The following is a 16,046-nucleotide window of genomic DNA, read 5'->3' as shown; positions in this document are numbered from 1 at the left end:
CTTCTAGGACCTTGAATGATGCTCAACTAAACTATTCTACCACGGAAAAAGAACTTCTTGCCGTTGTGTTTGCTTTAGATAAGTTTCGTTCATATTTACTTGGCACTAAAGTGATTGTATTTTCTGACCATGCAGCTCTTAGGTACTTATTCACTAAAAAGGAGGCTAAACCGCGGCTCATTCGTTGGATGCTCTTACTTCAAGAATTCGACATTGAAATTAGGGACAAGAAGGGATATGAAAACGTGGTGGCTGACCACCTAAGTCGAATGGTGCGTGAAGAAGAGGACCTTCCCATTTTAGAAACGTTTCCGGATGAACAACTTCTATCCGTTGAGGTAAGTAACCCTTGGTATGCTGATTTAGTTAATTTTTTGGTGTCTAAGCAAGTTCCTAACACCTTAAGCAAAGCTCAACGTGATAAATTAAAAAAGGAGGCACGTTTTTATGTTTGGGATGACCCTTATTTGTGGAAAATATGCCCGGATCAGATTGTGCGTCGTTGTGTTCATGAATCTGAATTTAATTCCATTTTGAGTTTTTTCCATACATATGCATGTGGTGGACACTTTGGCACATAACGCACAGCGTTTAAGGTTCTTGAAAGTGGTTTTTATTGGCCTACATTGTTTAGAGATGCTAGGGCTTTTTGCTTAACATGTGATAGATGTCAAAAGACCGGAAGTATAGGCCAAAGAGACCAAATGCCGCAAACCCCAATCCTTGTTGTTGAAATCTTTGATGTTTGGGGTATTGATTTTATGGGTCCGTTCCCTATGTCTTTTGGTTTTACGTACATTTTACTTGCCGTTGATTATGTGTCAAAGTGGGTGGAAGCTAAAGCCACCCGAACTAACGATTCTAGAGTTGTTGTAGACTTTGTAAAATCTAACATTTTCTCTAGATTTGGGATGCCTCGAGTGCTCATAAGCGATGGTGGGACTCATTTTTGCAACCGCACCATTATAGTGTTGCTCAAGAAGTATAACGTGATGCATAAGGTTTCCACACCTTATCACCCCCAAACCAGTGGCCAAGCTGAAGTTTCAAATCGAGAGATCAAGCAAATCCTGGAAAAGACCGTTGGGCCGAATAGAAAAGATTGGAGCTTGCGCTTGGAGGATGCACTGTGGGCCTATCGAACGGCTTACAAAACGCCCATTGGTATGTCCCCATTTCGGCTAGTCTATGGCAAGCCGTGCCATCTACCCGTAGAGCTTGAGCACAAGGCACATTGGGCGGTCAAGACCTTCAATATGGATGTGGACGCGGCTGGAAACCATAGGAAGCTACAATTGAGCGAGCTTGAAGAGATTAGGCATGAAGCGTATGAGAATACCCGGATTTACAAGGAGAAGACCAAGGCCATCCATGACAAGATGATTAGAGGCAAAACCTTCTCAATCGGGCAGAAAGTGTTGTTATTCAATTCTCGTCTTCGATTATTCCCCGGTAAGTTACGTTCTAAGTGGGTTGGTCCTTTTATTGTCACTAATGTTTTCCCTCATGGTGCAGTGCAAATCAAAAGTTCAAGGACGCAACAAGAATTCAAAGTGAATGGGCATCGATTGAAGCCCTATTACAAGACGTTTGAGGAGCATGTCGTGAAGGAGGTACCCCTCCAGGCCGTGGAACCTAGTCAAGCTTAAACGGAGGTACCGTCTGGCTGCAAGACGTAAAAGAAAGCGCTACTTGGGAGGCAACCCAATACAGTGAATAAAACAAAGCTTGTTCATTGATTTCCGAGAGATTACAAGCGAAAAAAAAAAAAAAAAAAAAAAATTTTGTATCTAACAAAGAAAGAGAAAGATGGAGCCTTCACAAAGGTTGTGTACGTGAAGCCCCACTACGTGGCAACACTCTAGGAGCGGGAGGCATCGGAGCAAGAGGCATAGGAGCGGGAGGCACCGAAGATAGATCATTCAAGGCCCCAATCCTTGGTGGAACGCTAGATGACGCAGGAAAAAGATGCCTCTGGAAGAAAGACGCAAGCCTTTGACGGTCACTTTGAATTCGACCTTGAGATTCTTGCATCTCATCAAGCTTCCTCTTCATGCCTGTCGAGTAATTATTTGCAAGCACGTGCAAACTTCTATTCTCGTGCTTAAGCTGTTTGATCTCTTGCTTGAGATTTTCCACCTCTGCCATCAATGATTCAACCTGACGGGAGCGAGCAAGTAGGCGTTGGCCCATGTTGGACAAAGAGCCCGCGCACTGAACACTGAGAGCTAGGGACTCTTGAACGGCCAACTCATCGGACCGTCCTGAAAGCAGCTGACTATCTTTAGGAGTGAGGAGGTTCCGAGCTACTATCGTAGCTGTTGTTGCATCCGTCATCACGGAGTCTTCACCTGTCAGAGGGCCATTAGAAGATAAGAAAGATGGGCACCATACCTTACCCTGACGCGGCGTGACCGGATCACTGCTGAGACTCAAATCTAAGCAAATGTTCGATGGGTTAGATGAGCTAGCCATTGTTCAAGAAGTTAAAAGAGAAGGGTTGGATGGAGTAAAATCTCAACGGGCCGGAGATGATTTTTGGGCAATCTTCAAAGTGTGCATGCTAGAGGTGATCGATCACCTCTATTAAAGGAGAAGCGACACAATCACCGATTCAGAAATGAAGAGACACCACTCTTCAAAGCCGGATTTTCCTGCGTAAAGTTCGCCAGCTCTTCAGACGCAATCCCGGCTTTTCAGATAAAGCGTTCAACTTTGTCAAAAGATTTCTGACAAAGTTGAAGACGCGTGGAGGCCGAGAAAGCAGCTACACACTTTTGCCGACAAGCGTGGGTGACAAAGCCGAAATCCCGGCTTTTCAGAAAACGTGTGCAACTTTGTCAAAAGCTCCCGGCTTTTCAGAAGACGCGTGGAGGTCATAGTGGCATCCGCATTGCCACTTGCCATTACAATTCCTATATACATCAACATTCATGGCAAGGCATACACCCAAAAACGCATGACTCTTTTTCTCGGCCGAGAATGTAGCTGCAACCAAACCTCTCAAACATGCTCAGTTTTCTTCTTCTCTTGAGAGCACATATTCAACCATTGATGTATCCCCCAAAAAAGATATCAGATGCCTGAAGTACAGATGAGGTAAGAGGAAACGGTGGATCGAAGCATGTGGAGACAAGCGCAACAAATATATGTGCTGATTCAGTCGCTGCTTCTGCAAAAGCAAAGGTATCTCATATCATGATCTTTCCCTGTCTTTTCCTTTGTCCTTGTTATTACTCGCATGGCAAAAGTAAAGTGAGCAATCAGCCGGCACTTGGAGTCAGTCTTCTGATCTGGAACCAACTACCTGGAATCTATTCCCTAGTTGCTTACCTAGCGTTGCTCTCGAGTAGTCATCTTCAAAGGTTGATACACTTCCAGAGAAGGGACCACATCGGCTTGGAGAATAGCTAAGACGAGTGACGAGGAAACATCAATCTTGTGGATAGTCAGCAAACGCAACAACTGCATATGCTGAGTTATCCTCTAACCCTCTTCAATACGAATTGGAAAGATTGAACAAAGAAACCGCTCATCACCTCCACCTCGTGCTTGCCTGCCATGTGTCAGAATCCTCCAGCCCTGTTCAAGATTAGCCTGTGGACAAACTCAAGATCAAGCCTCAATGCAATTACCAAGGAGAAGATGGAATTTACACTCCATAACCAGATTTGCATCCCTAAAACTCTTTTCTTTGTTAGATACGTTCTGCCATGTTTAGTATGTTTAAGTACTGTTTGTGTGTTTACTTATGTTTTGTGTGAATCTATGCTTAAAACATTGAGGACAATGTTTGATTGAAGTGTGGGGGGGTAACTAAGTATGTTGATGCAAATTCGTTGGATTTTATCACCCATAACTTCAAGTGTTGTTCCTTGCTGTTTTAAAATGTTTTTAAGCTGATTTAGAGTGTTTTAGTGTGTTTTGTTTTATAACTCCAAAAATCACATAAAAATTTGAAAAACATGTTTTGAAAAGCCTAAAAAGAGTGTTTTGAGTCGTTTTTGTGTGTTTGTGTCGTAGGTCACCTTCCAACACAATGATCAGGATTTGGTTTGTAATTGCATGACTGTTAAAAAGAGTTATAAGCATGGAGAAAAGTTTGATTTACTCTTGGTATATGCTTGGTTATGGTTATAATGTATGACTTCACATGCAATCATAAAAGAAAAATTAGTTTTTGTAACATGCTTGAAGGAAGGAACTCAAACAAACGCTACAACCTTGTGAGACTTGAGCCTAAACGTTATTTGGAGAGTTAAAATATGTGCATTATTATTTCTAAAGTCGTTGCATGATCTCATTATTCTTTGCTTGGTTACTACTTAGAAGGCGTTTCATCATATAGTTCCAAATGCTAGAACTCATGCCCATTTCATTCAAAGCATGTTATTGATTTGCATAACACATATTCAAGAAGAAGTTGTGTAGTGACCACCACCAAAGCCAAATTGCCGTGTATCCTACTTCATTATTTGTTTAAGTTAACCCCGTTGAGCCTTGTTAAGCCTTTATTCCTTGTTAACCCACATTATCCTCACCTAGCCTAGTTTAGGACAGTTCACACCCTTGTTCTTAAAAGATAGTGAGCATGACTTAAATGAGTTCCTTTTGAGTTACAATATGCAAGAAAATGAGTGTGGGGGAAGGAATGCTTGTTCTTAAGTGTTTATGTATGTTTTGAGATTCAAAAAAAAAAAAAAAAAAAAAAAACTGAAAAGAAAAGAAAGAAAGAAAAAAGAGCTTGAAAGAAAAATGAAAGAATGAGTGATTGAAGAAAGGGTCCAAGACACCAATTCTGGCCCTAAATTGTCTAAATTCTCCCTTTTTTTTCAAAAGTTGAGTTTTCATTCAAAAGTGAATTCTAAGTTGATTCAAGTGCTTTGCTGACTATTTCTTTAAGAACCTTTGTTTTCCATATCCCTTCTTTGTTATCCACACGCCCCAAGCCCCATTACAACCCGTGACTTCAATCTTGAGTGTTATGTGTTTCAATTTGTGGAGTTTGAACTTGGTATGAGCATATGGTGTCACTAGTTCTCGCGTCTAAGTAGTAGCATTCCATTCATGAGATCATACCTAAACATGCTTATTAACTCCAGAAATTGCTTCCTTTGAGATACATATATGTGAGTGTTCGTTTTCACATTTACATCAATCTTCTCACATATGACTAGATTAGGGTGTGTAGTTAGAAAATCTGAGTGAAAATTGAGTGCATATCTTGTAAGGAATTGAGCAAATTCTCTAAGGCATGTTACTACATTCAAAACGTGGTTTTAAATGCTTAATTGTGAACTAATATGTGGTGACTATGATTAAGAGTGTACTTAAGTGTGAAGATGACTAAAATCTGTGGAGATAATGAATTTTTAACATGTCATGTGCATTGGAAATCCCTGAGGCAACGTTGGAAGGTTTAGATTGTCTTTTGTTTTGTTTCGTTTTGTTTTGTTTTTCTGTTTTGCTCGAGGACTAGCAAAAGCTAAGTGTGGGGGAATTTGATAGGAGCATATTTTGGCGACTTACTTAGCTTGTTTTCGTGCATTTATGTTGTTAATTCATAGTTGTTTTAGTAGTTTAAGCTATTTTCGTTTGTTTTTAGGTCCTAATGGCAAAGGGAGCAAGAAAGTGCATTTTGAGGCTATTTGAAGCATTTTTGGGCATGGATTGGATAGCTTAACCATGGAGCCAAGAGGATGGACGAAATTGAAGCCTTGTGTGCACTTAGGACATAAAACAAAGGGCCTAACCCAATCAAACAATCCTTTGAGCCATGCAAAACCTCTAGCCCAATCAAACAATCCATCAAAGCCATGCAAAAATCAGCAAACACATGCACCCATCACCAAACACTTACCTTTGCCGTGCACTCCTATCCCTTTGCATTTCCCTTTCATTTCAACCACATGTATTCATCATTGCAGCCACCATTCACTCTTTAATCCACATGCATTCACACATACTTCACACAAACAACATTCACATGCAAACACATGCATTTCCAACACTAAACACAACCATTGCCGTGCCTTCCACATCAATTCCAGCTTGTCTTCATCATTGCAGCCACTTTGCCCTTTTATTTCTGCATTAAACCTATTTCCTTTCCCTAAATTGCAGCCACATTCCACACCTTTCCAACCTAGCTGCACCCTACATACATTAATTAGTCATTCTTTTCATATTGCAGCCACATTCCACACCTTTCCAACCTAGCCACATCCATTTCAGCATTCCACACACTTTGCCGTGCATCCCTTATGCCATTTTCAGCTTTCCTCCTTGCAATTCCACATGCATTTCCAACCTAGCAACACCCCTTTAATCATTCCTAGCTGCAATTCACATGCTCTCCCATCCATTCTCTCCCTATAAAAACCACACACACTTCATTCATTTGTCATTCAATTCCCACACCTCCATTCACAACACAAACACACACCATCTTCCACAAACACTTCCACTTTGCCATGGGTTCTCTCCATTTTCTGCTCCATTTTCTCCTCCATCTCCATCCATTTCCATAACTCCCCACTCCATTCCACACTTCCATCCCTCCAAAACATCATCCTTAGACCTTGTGCCACAACAAAGAGGAGGAGAAGAGTGCCTAAACGTTCATACAATTCAAGTTTGAGTTGTTGGAATTTTTAGGTGTTGCTTTTCCTCGATTCCAATGTTTAATTTCAATTCTCTTTGTCTTGTACGTATGAGGAACTAAACCCCCCCTTGGCTAGGGGGGGATTCTAAATACATGTTTATGCTTGCAATATGATTTGATTACTTCTAATTACGTTTCATAAGTTGTGAATTCAATTTACTTATCTATGTGATTGACAACTTATTTATGTATGCTTATTAAGAGTGCACGCTTAATTTTCATGCATGAATATGACGCTAGAATATAAGTGAGTTTCACCTAATAGTTATGAACTTATATTCACAAGTAGTGGAGGTTGCTTATAAACAATCGCGTTAAGTAAATTCTTGGCATAAGTTTCATGCAATCATAGTAACGAATGCCTCGTCAACACTTATGGTTTTCAAAGAACTTAATGATTCTTGCTTGTATCTCTATTATGCAATTCATGTAGGGAACTTGTGGGGAATGCTTTGGGTTGTCGTATGCAATCATCCAATTCATTAACTTAAGGAAAACTTGACGGTTAATTTAAACGGACCTAATTAACCCGGAGTGTTGAGAATTCATGGTTTATTGAAAAGCAATTAGAAATCATTTTGTATGCAAGTATAACATGTGTGGAGATGAACCCCTTAGCTAGCTTCCCATCCATTCATTTCCGTCAAATTCGTATTTACAATTTGTTTTCTTTACAATCTATCCATTTTAGTTTAAATTCGTCCAAACTCAGTTCCCCCCCCCCCCATACTTTGTTTAGTCTTAGTCTTAATCTATCTTATTTTGAGTTTTGCATTCTTTGAGTCTAGTATAGTGTTTTAAACTTGTTTTTACGTTTTTGAGTCAAATCCAAGTGATTAACAATCCCTCCTAATCCCCGGTCCAGAACGATCCCTACTTACATACTTACTACAATCGACAAAAAGAGGGTTTAATTTGTGTGCGTATAATTCTCGCATCAGGTCTCTCCAACCCGGATTGTATGTATTTGAGTATGGATCATTTCTTTGGTGATTTTGGCCTTGATAACCTATGGCATTGGCGCTTTCCCTTCCTCCATTCTCGATGAGTTGTGGGCACGTCTCAGAAGCATGTCCTTGGATAGAACACACCCCGCATACCATTGGTCCTTGAATCTTCATTCCCTCGGCCAACTGAGAAACAATAGAAGTAAGGTTAGCTAATTGGGATTGAATTTCGGGCATAGAACTTACCTCATTCACTTGTGGCCGTGGGGGTCTCTTTGTCCAAGTCCTTCATATTGTTGTGCATTTAGAGCACGGTTTGCAATTAGGGTCTTGGCTGCCATAGGAGGTTTGTCCACCAATGCACCTCCCGCCGAAGCATCGAGCATTTGCCTTTCAATGGGAAGAAGGCCCTCATAGAAGTATTGAAGGAGAAGCTCCTCCTTCATTTGATGTTGAGGACATGATGCAACAAGGGCTTTAAAACGCTCATAGTATGCCGGAAAAGATTCTCCTTGACTTTGTTGGATTCCGCTAATTTTCTTCCTCAAGAGAATGACTCTTGAAGTAGGGAAGAACTTCTCCAAGAACGCTCTCTTCATGCTTTCCCAAGAAGTCACTGTCCCGGGTGCCAATTCATAAAGCCAATCCTTAGCCTTTTCCACAAGAGAGAATGGAAAAGCTTTCATCTTCAAAATATTCCCATCAACATTAATGGTGTCATGCTTGAGCATACAACTTCATACTCCTTCAAATGCTTGTTTGGATCTTCCATGGACAGCCCATGGTACTTAGGAATATGATGCAGCAAGCTAGACTTCAATTCGAACTCATCGGTCTTGCCTAGAGCCGCCCTAAGATATTGAATACATAGGGGTGCGGCATTGTCCAATCCCGAAGCGGAAAGCTCCTTGATTGTTCGGTTGTCTCCTGCCATGTCTACTTCACCCACTATTGTCTTGGGTTTCTCTTCTTCAGATTCAGAAACGGACTCGGAGCTTTCACTTGATTCGCTAGGTTCTGGGTTCTTTCTCTTTCGTCTCAATTCTCGCTCGAAATCGGTGTCAAAGCCTGAGATATGTTCACGAATCGGATGAGAACTCCGAGTCATAAACTAGTACCTAAAACAAGAAACAAAACAAGATTAAGAATCTGGAATAAAATAAAAAAAACAAAAGAAAATAAAACAATCCAAGAGATTAGCAAAGTTGCTAATCCCCGGCAACGGCGCCAAAATTTGATGCGAACTAAATAAGCACACAAATTAAACCCTCTTTTTTTGTTAATTGTAGTAAGTATGTAAGTAGGGATCGTTCTGGACCGGGGATTAGGAGGGATTGTTAATCACTTGGATTTGACTTCAAAAACGTAAAAACAAGTTTAAAACACTATACTAGACTCAAAGAATGCAAAACTCAAAATAAGATAGATTAAGACTAAGACTAAACAAAGTATGGGGGGGGGGGATTGAGGTTTTGACGAAATTAGACTAAGATGCACAAATTGTAAAGAAAACAAATTGTAAATACGAATTTGATGGAATTGAATGGATGGGAAGCTAGCTAAGGGGTTCATCTCCACACATGTTATACTTGCATACAAAATGATTTCTAATTGCTTTTCAATAAACCATGAATTCTCAACGCCCCAGATTAACCGTGAATTGCACTAATTAACCCTCAGGTTTTCCTAACGTTATTGAATTGGATGATTGCATACGACAACCCAAAACATTCCCCACAAGTCCCCTACATGATTGCATAATAGGGATACAAGCAAGAATCATTACGTTCTATGAAAACCATAAGCATTGACGAAGCACTTGTTACTATGATTGCATGAAACTTATGCCAAGAATTTACTTAACGCGATTGTTTATAAGCAACCTCCACTACTTGTGAATATAAATTCATAACTATTAGGTGAAACTCACTTATATTCTAGTGTCATATTCATGCATGAAAATTAAGCGTGCACTCTCAATAAACATACATAAATAAGTTGTCAATCACATAGATAAGTAAATTGAATTCACAACTTATGAAACGTAATTAGAAGTAATCAAATCATATTGCAAGCATAAACATGTATTTCGAATCCCCCCTAGCCAAGGGGGGGTTTAGTTCCTCATACGTACAAGACAAAGAGAATTGAAATTAAACATTGGAATCGAGGAAAAGCAACACCTAAAAATTCCAACAACTCAAACTTGAATTGTATGAACGTTTAGGCACTCTTCTCCTCCTCTTTGTTGTGGCACAAGGTCTACGGATAGGTTTGGATTGGTGTTTGTATGGAGGAATGGTTGGATAGTGTTTTGGAGGGTTGGGGAGTGGTGGAAATAGAAGAGAAAAATGATAGAAATGGAAGGGAACCCACGACAAGGCTTATTTCAGGATGTGTTGTGTGTTGTGTAGTGTATGAATGGAGGTGTGGAATGAATTGGATTGTGTGATGGGATTGCATGGTTTTATAGGGAGAGAATGGGTGAGAATGTGAGAGAATGTGGCTGCAATGCATGTGAAAAACAGCTAGGAAAGTGGGTGGAAAGCTGGAATTGACAAGGGGAATGCATGTGCACGGCAAGGAGTTGTTTTTGGGTGATGGGTGCATGTGTTGGCTGATTTATTGAAGGGAATGCATGTGAGTGACAACTAGGGTGAATGATGATGAATGCATGTGGATTAAAGAGTGAATGGTGGCTACATTAATGAAAAGGGAATGCTGGAAATGCATGTGAAGGCCACGACTAGGGTGTTTTCTTGCTGGAAATGCATGTGAATGCATGGCTTTGAAGTGATTGTTGTTGGAAATGAATGTGAAGGCATATGAGTGGCATCTAGGGTGAATGATGATGAATGCATGTGGATTAAAGAGGGAGAATGTGGTGCAATGATGAAGTGAAATGCTGGAAATGAAGGGGAAAGCTGGAAAGGCAAGGGGAAACTCACGGCAAAGATGTGTTTTGGGTGCATGTGTGTGTGAATGGTGGTTTTGCATGGCTTTTATGGATTGTTTGATTGGGCTAGAGGTTTTACATGGCTCAAAGGATTGTTTGATTGGGCTAAGCCCTTTGTTTTATCTCCCAAAGAGCATACAAGGCTTCAATTTCGTCCATCCTCTTTGCTCCATGATTAAGCTATCCAATCCATGCCCAAAAATGCTCCAAATAGCCTCAAAATGCACTTTCTTGCTCCCTTTGCCATGAGGACCTAAAAACAAACGAAAATAGCTTAAACTACTAAAACAACTATGAATTAACAGCATAGATGCACGAAAACAAGCTAAGTAAGTCGCCTAAATATGCTCCTATCAATCGCCCAGGGGAGTGATCCTTAAATGTATATTCCCATCCCTACCTAGCACGAGGCCTTTTGGGAGCTCACTGGCTTCGGGTTCCGTAGGAACTCCGAAGTTAAGCGAGAAGGGGGCTAGAGCAATCCCAGGATGGGTGACCCACTGGGAAATTGCTCGTGAGTTCCTAAAAACAAAACCGTGAGGGAATGGTAAGCCCAAAGCGGACAATATCGTGCTACGGTGGTGGAGCGGGCCCGGGAAGTGGTCCCGCCCGGGCCGGGATGTGACAATTTGGTATCAGAGCCTAACCCTGGTTGCGTGTGTGCCGACGAGGACGTCGGGCCCCTAAGAAGTGTGGATTGTGACATCCCACATCGCCTAGGGGAGTGATCCTTAAATGTATATTCCCATCCCTACCTAGCACGAGGCCTTTTGGGAGCTCACTGGCTTCGGGTTCCGTAGGAACTTCGAAGTTAAGCGAGAAGGGGGCTAGAGCAATCCCAGGATGGGTGACCCACTGGGAAATTGCTCGTGAGTTCCCAAAAAAAAAACCGTGAGGGAATGGTAAGCCCAAAGCGGACAATATCGTGCTACGGTGGTGAAGCGGGCCCGGGAAGTGGTCTCGCCCGGGCCGGGATGTGACAAACAAGGATTCCAACTTGAAGTAGGAAAGTGAACCCTAGGTTTCCCGTTTTGGTAACCTTTCCTAATCTTAAACGTCCGTATTTTCTAGCCACTTTGAAGGCCTTGTAGGCACTTTAGGACACAAAACGAAGGCCCTAGGGCCCTTAAAACCCTTTGCCGTGCCCAATCCCTTTCTTTCCTTCCCTTGCCGTGCAAGGGGGGGTATTTAGGTCCAATGTCATGCCCTTAAACCCTATTTCCCTCTCCTAACCTAAACCCTAGCCGCACCTTGCAGCCATCCCCTTTAATTTAGATTTAATTCCCTAATTCTAGTAGCTTTTAATTTAATTTTAGTTAATAAAAATAAGCTAGGGTTTTATTTTTCTAAACCCTATATAAACTAAAGCTTGCCGCACCCTAGTTTCTCTTCCATTCATTCATTCTTTTCATATTTTCAGCCACAAAACCTCTCAGCCGCAAGAACCCTTCCATCTTCTCCCTTTGTCGCAGCCTTCTCCATCAATTCCAGCCACCATCCAACCTTGCCGCAGCCTTCCCACCATTGCAGCCACCATTCCCACCCTTTCAGCCACCATCCACACCTCCATACATCATCCCACCACCTTGCCACACCACCATACCTCCCTAAATCCATTCCCAACCCAAAATAACATCCAAAAACCACCCACACCATCTCTACCGCAGCAAGAAGAAAGGAGAAAGAGGAGCTTAAACGTGCAGAAAATCAAAGTGGATTCGTTTGGCGTTTTAGGTGTAATCAATCTTTTGTTCTCTATGCTTAAATTCAATTTTATTTCTCTTTCTGTGAACATGAGAGGCTAAATCCCTAGTTAGCTAGGGGGTGATTCGAAACCATGTTTATGCTTGCAATATGAATTGATTACCTTTGGTTGGAATTTCATGAATTGTGGATTCAATTTGTTTAATTGTTTGATTGATAACTTATTTATGTATGTTTATTGAGAGTGCACGCTTAATTTTCATGCATGAATATGACGCTAGAATATAAGTGAATTTCACCTAATAGTTATGAACTTATATTCACAAGTAGTGGAGGTTGCTTATAAACAATCGCGTTAAATGAATTCTTGGCACTAGTTTCATGCTCATCATAGTAACGAATGCCTCGTCAACACTTATAGTTTTCATGATGCTTAATAATCTTTGATTGTATCTTTATTGTGCTTTTCACGTAAAGGACTTTTGGAGAATGTTTTGAATTGCGTATGCACTGTCCCATCCAATTCATTAACTTAAGGAGAACTTGAAGGTTAATTTAAGCGGACCTAATTAACCCGGGGTGTTGAGTTTCATAATTCAATAATTCATCGAAAGACCAACTAAAAATCATCTTGTATGCAAGTGTGACATGTGTGGAGAAGAACCTTTTAGCTAGCATTCATCCATATTTTCATCAAATTCATATTTAAAATCTGTTTGAGTTACATTCTGTGTGATAGGAGCATATTCATGCGACTTAAACGGCTTGTTCTCGTACATTTACGTTATGTTTCTTTAGTTATTTAGTCCTTTATGCTTCTTTTGTGTGTTTTCAGGATCATAAGACATGTTAGACGAAAGGATGCATTGTGGAGTGTTTTGGGGCCTTTTGGAGCACTATTGGGCTAAGGATGGATAGCTTATGCTTGGAGCCCAAGTGTTGGATGAAATTGAAGGCCTTGTATGCACTTGAGGACACAAAACAATGGCCCTAACCCAATTACATTCAACTTGCCGTGGGCTTAACACAAACACCATTCCTTGCCATGCAAGGGGGAGCAATTTGGGTCCATTTCATGCACTTAAACCCTAGCCCAATTACACACCATTGCAGCCAAATCCATTCTTTGCCATGCACATTCACCACCAATTCAACCACATGCACTTATTCCTCCATCATTGCACAACATCCCTTAGACCTTATGCTACAACGAAGAGGAGGAGAAGAGTGCCTAAACGTTCATACAATTCAAGTTTGAGTTGTTGGAATTTTTAGGTGTTGGTTTTCCTCGATTCCAATGTTTAATTTCAATTCTCTTTGTCTTGTACGTATGAGGAACTAAACCCCCCTTGGCTAGGGGGGATTCGAAATACATGTTTATGCTTGCAATATGATTTGATTACTTCTAATTGCGTTTCATAAGTTGTGAATTCAATTTGTTTAACTATTTGATTGATAACCTATTTATGTATGTTTATTGAGAGTGCACGCTTAATTTTCATGCATGAATATGACGCTAGAATATAAGTGAGTTTCACGTAATAGTTATGAACTTATATTCACAAGTAGTGGAGGTTGCTTATAAACACTCGCGTTAAGCAAATTCTTGGCATAAGTTTCATGCAATCATAGTAACAAATGCCTCGTCAACACTTATAGTTTTCATGATGCTTAATGATTCTTGCTTGTATCTCTATTATGCAATTCATGTAGGGAACTTGTGAGGAATGCTTTGGGTTGTCGTATGCAATCATCCAATTCATTAACTTAAGGAAAACTTGACGGTTAATTTAAGCGGACCTAATTAACCCGGGGTGTTGAGAATTCATGGTTCATTGAAAAGCAATTAGAAATCGTTTTGTATGCAAGTATAACATGTGTGGAGATGAACCCCTTAACTAGCTTCCCATCCATTCATTTCCGTCAAATTCGTATTTACAATTTGTTTTCTTTGCAATCTATCCATTTTAGTTTAATCTCGTCCAAACCTAAATCCCCCCCCCCCATATTTTGTTTAAGTCTTAGTCTTAATCTTTCTTATTTTTAGTTTTGCATTCTTCGCATCAAATAGTGTTTTAAACTTGTTTTTACGTTTGTGAAGTCAAATCCAAGTGATTAATAATCCCTCCTAATCCCCGGTCCAGAACGATCCCTACTTACGTACTTACTACAATTGACAAAAAGAGGGTTTAATTTGTGCGCGTATAATTTCACGCATCACTGTGCATATTATTTAATTTCATCAAAAACTCAATCCCCCTTTACTTTAGTGTCTAATTTAGTTAGAAAGTGTCTTAGTTTGTGTTTCTAAGTATTTTGATTCAAATTACCCAAATTCGTCCAAAGTAGTCAAAGTGCTCAAAACTGCCCAGATTGTGTTTTTAAGGCAGTTTTGAGGGTTTTGGTGTTGTTTTGAGTCTTTTGATTTGTTTGAGTGTTTTAAGTGTTTAGTTTTGCATTCTTTGAGTCTAGTTTAGTGTTTTAACCTTTGTTTTACGTTTTTGAGTCAGTTTCCAAGTGATTTAGCAATCCCTCCTAATCCCCGGTTAAGAACGATCCCTACTTATACATATACTATAATTGTCAAAAGAGGGTTTTAATTTGTGTGCTTATATAGTTCGCATCAACAGACTTGAGCCTAAACTTTATTTGGAGAGTTATTAATCTGAGATGTTTTTGTTTTCTAAAGTCGTTGCATGATCTCATTATTTCTTTGATTGGTTGCTACTTAGAATGCGTTTCATCATTATAGTTCCAAATACTAGAACTCATGCCCATTTCATTCAAAGCATAAAATTGAGTGCATAACATATAACAAGATGAAGTTGTTCAGTTAAACCAGAGCCAAAAAGCCTTACCCCTTTGCATATGTATTGTAGGGTTAGCCTAGTTTTCTTTGTTAACCACATTATCCTTACCTAGCCTAGAATAGGACTATCCATATCCTTGTTCTTAAAGTATAGTGGAGCATGACTTAGAGGGAATTCCTTTTGATCCACAATTTGTAGAAAAAACAAGTGTGGGGGAAGGATTTTCGTTGGAATGCTATGAGGTTGTATGTGTAGTGTGCCAAAGAAAAAGAAAAGGGCACGGGAAAAAAAATGTGAAAAAGAAAAAAAAAAGAAGAAAAAGTTGAAGAAAAGAAAGAAAAAGAGTTGAAAATAAGTGAGAATGAAATCACAAGTATTGGTTGATGAAGAAAGGGTCCAAAAGTTTGAATCTGGCCCTAAGTGATGTGTGAATCTTCCTTTCGTGTTTAAAGTTGGTTTCTACATTCAAAAGTTAATTCTAAGTGTTTATTTCATTACTTTGTTAACTATTGCTTTAAGAACTTTTGTTTATCCTTACCTTTCGTTGTTAGCCAATACCTTAGCCCCATTACAACCCTTAGACTTTGATCTTGATTGTTATGTGTTTCAATATGTGGAGTTTAGAATTGGTATGAGCATATGGTGTCCCTGGTTCTCGTGTCTAAGTAGTGGCATTTCATTCATGAGATCATATACATGTTAATAATTCCAAAAATTGCCTTATTTGTTATAACATATGTGAGTGTTAGTCTACATGTTTACTGATGCGAAATATATAAGCACACAAATTAAAACCCTCTTTTGACAATTGTAGTATATGTATAAGTAGGGATCGTTCTAAACCGGGGATTAGGAGGGATTGCTAAATCACTTGAAAACTAACTCAAAAACGTAAAACAAAGGTTAGAACACTAAACTAGACTCAAAGAATGCAAAACTAAACACTTAAAACACTAAAACAAACC

General features: G+C 39.9%; 1 protein-coding gene across 1 annotated transcript in view; it reads left to right on the top strand.

Annotated features, from left to right (window-relative positions):
* Positions 1–16,046, top strand: part of LOC125480030 — a gene marked incomplete at its 3' end in the record, with an annotated part of 115,300 nt that overhangs the window by 77,606 nt on the left and 21,648 nt on the right. Inside the window, exons 2-3 of the mRNA XM_048590244.1 lie at positions 162–520; positions 656–1,404. Coding sequence (XP_048446201.1) covers positions 162–520; positions 656–1,404 — 1,108 coding nt within the window. The remainder of the gene's footprint in view (positions 1–161; positions 521–655; positions 1,405–16,046) is intronic.

This window comes from the organism of the source record quoted next, unplaced genomic scaffold (assembly GCF_019419815.1).
Source record: "Pyrus x bretschneideri cultivar Hongxiangsu unplaced genomic scaffold, Pyrus_bretschneideri_v1 Contig31, whole genome shotgun sequence".
Taxonomy (NCBI): Eukaryota; Viridiplantae; Streptophyta; class Magnoliopsida; order Rosales; family Rosaceae; genus Pyrus; species Pyrus x bretschneideri.
This window is presented reverse-complemented; position numbering and strand designations above follow the sequence as displayed.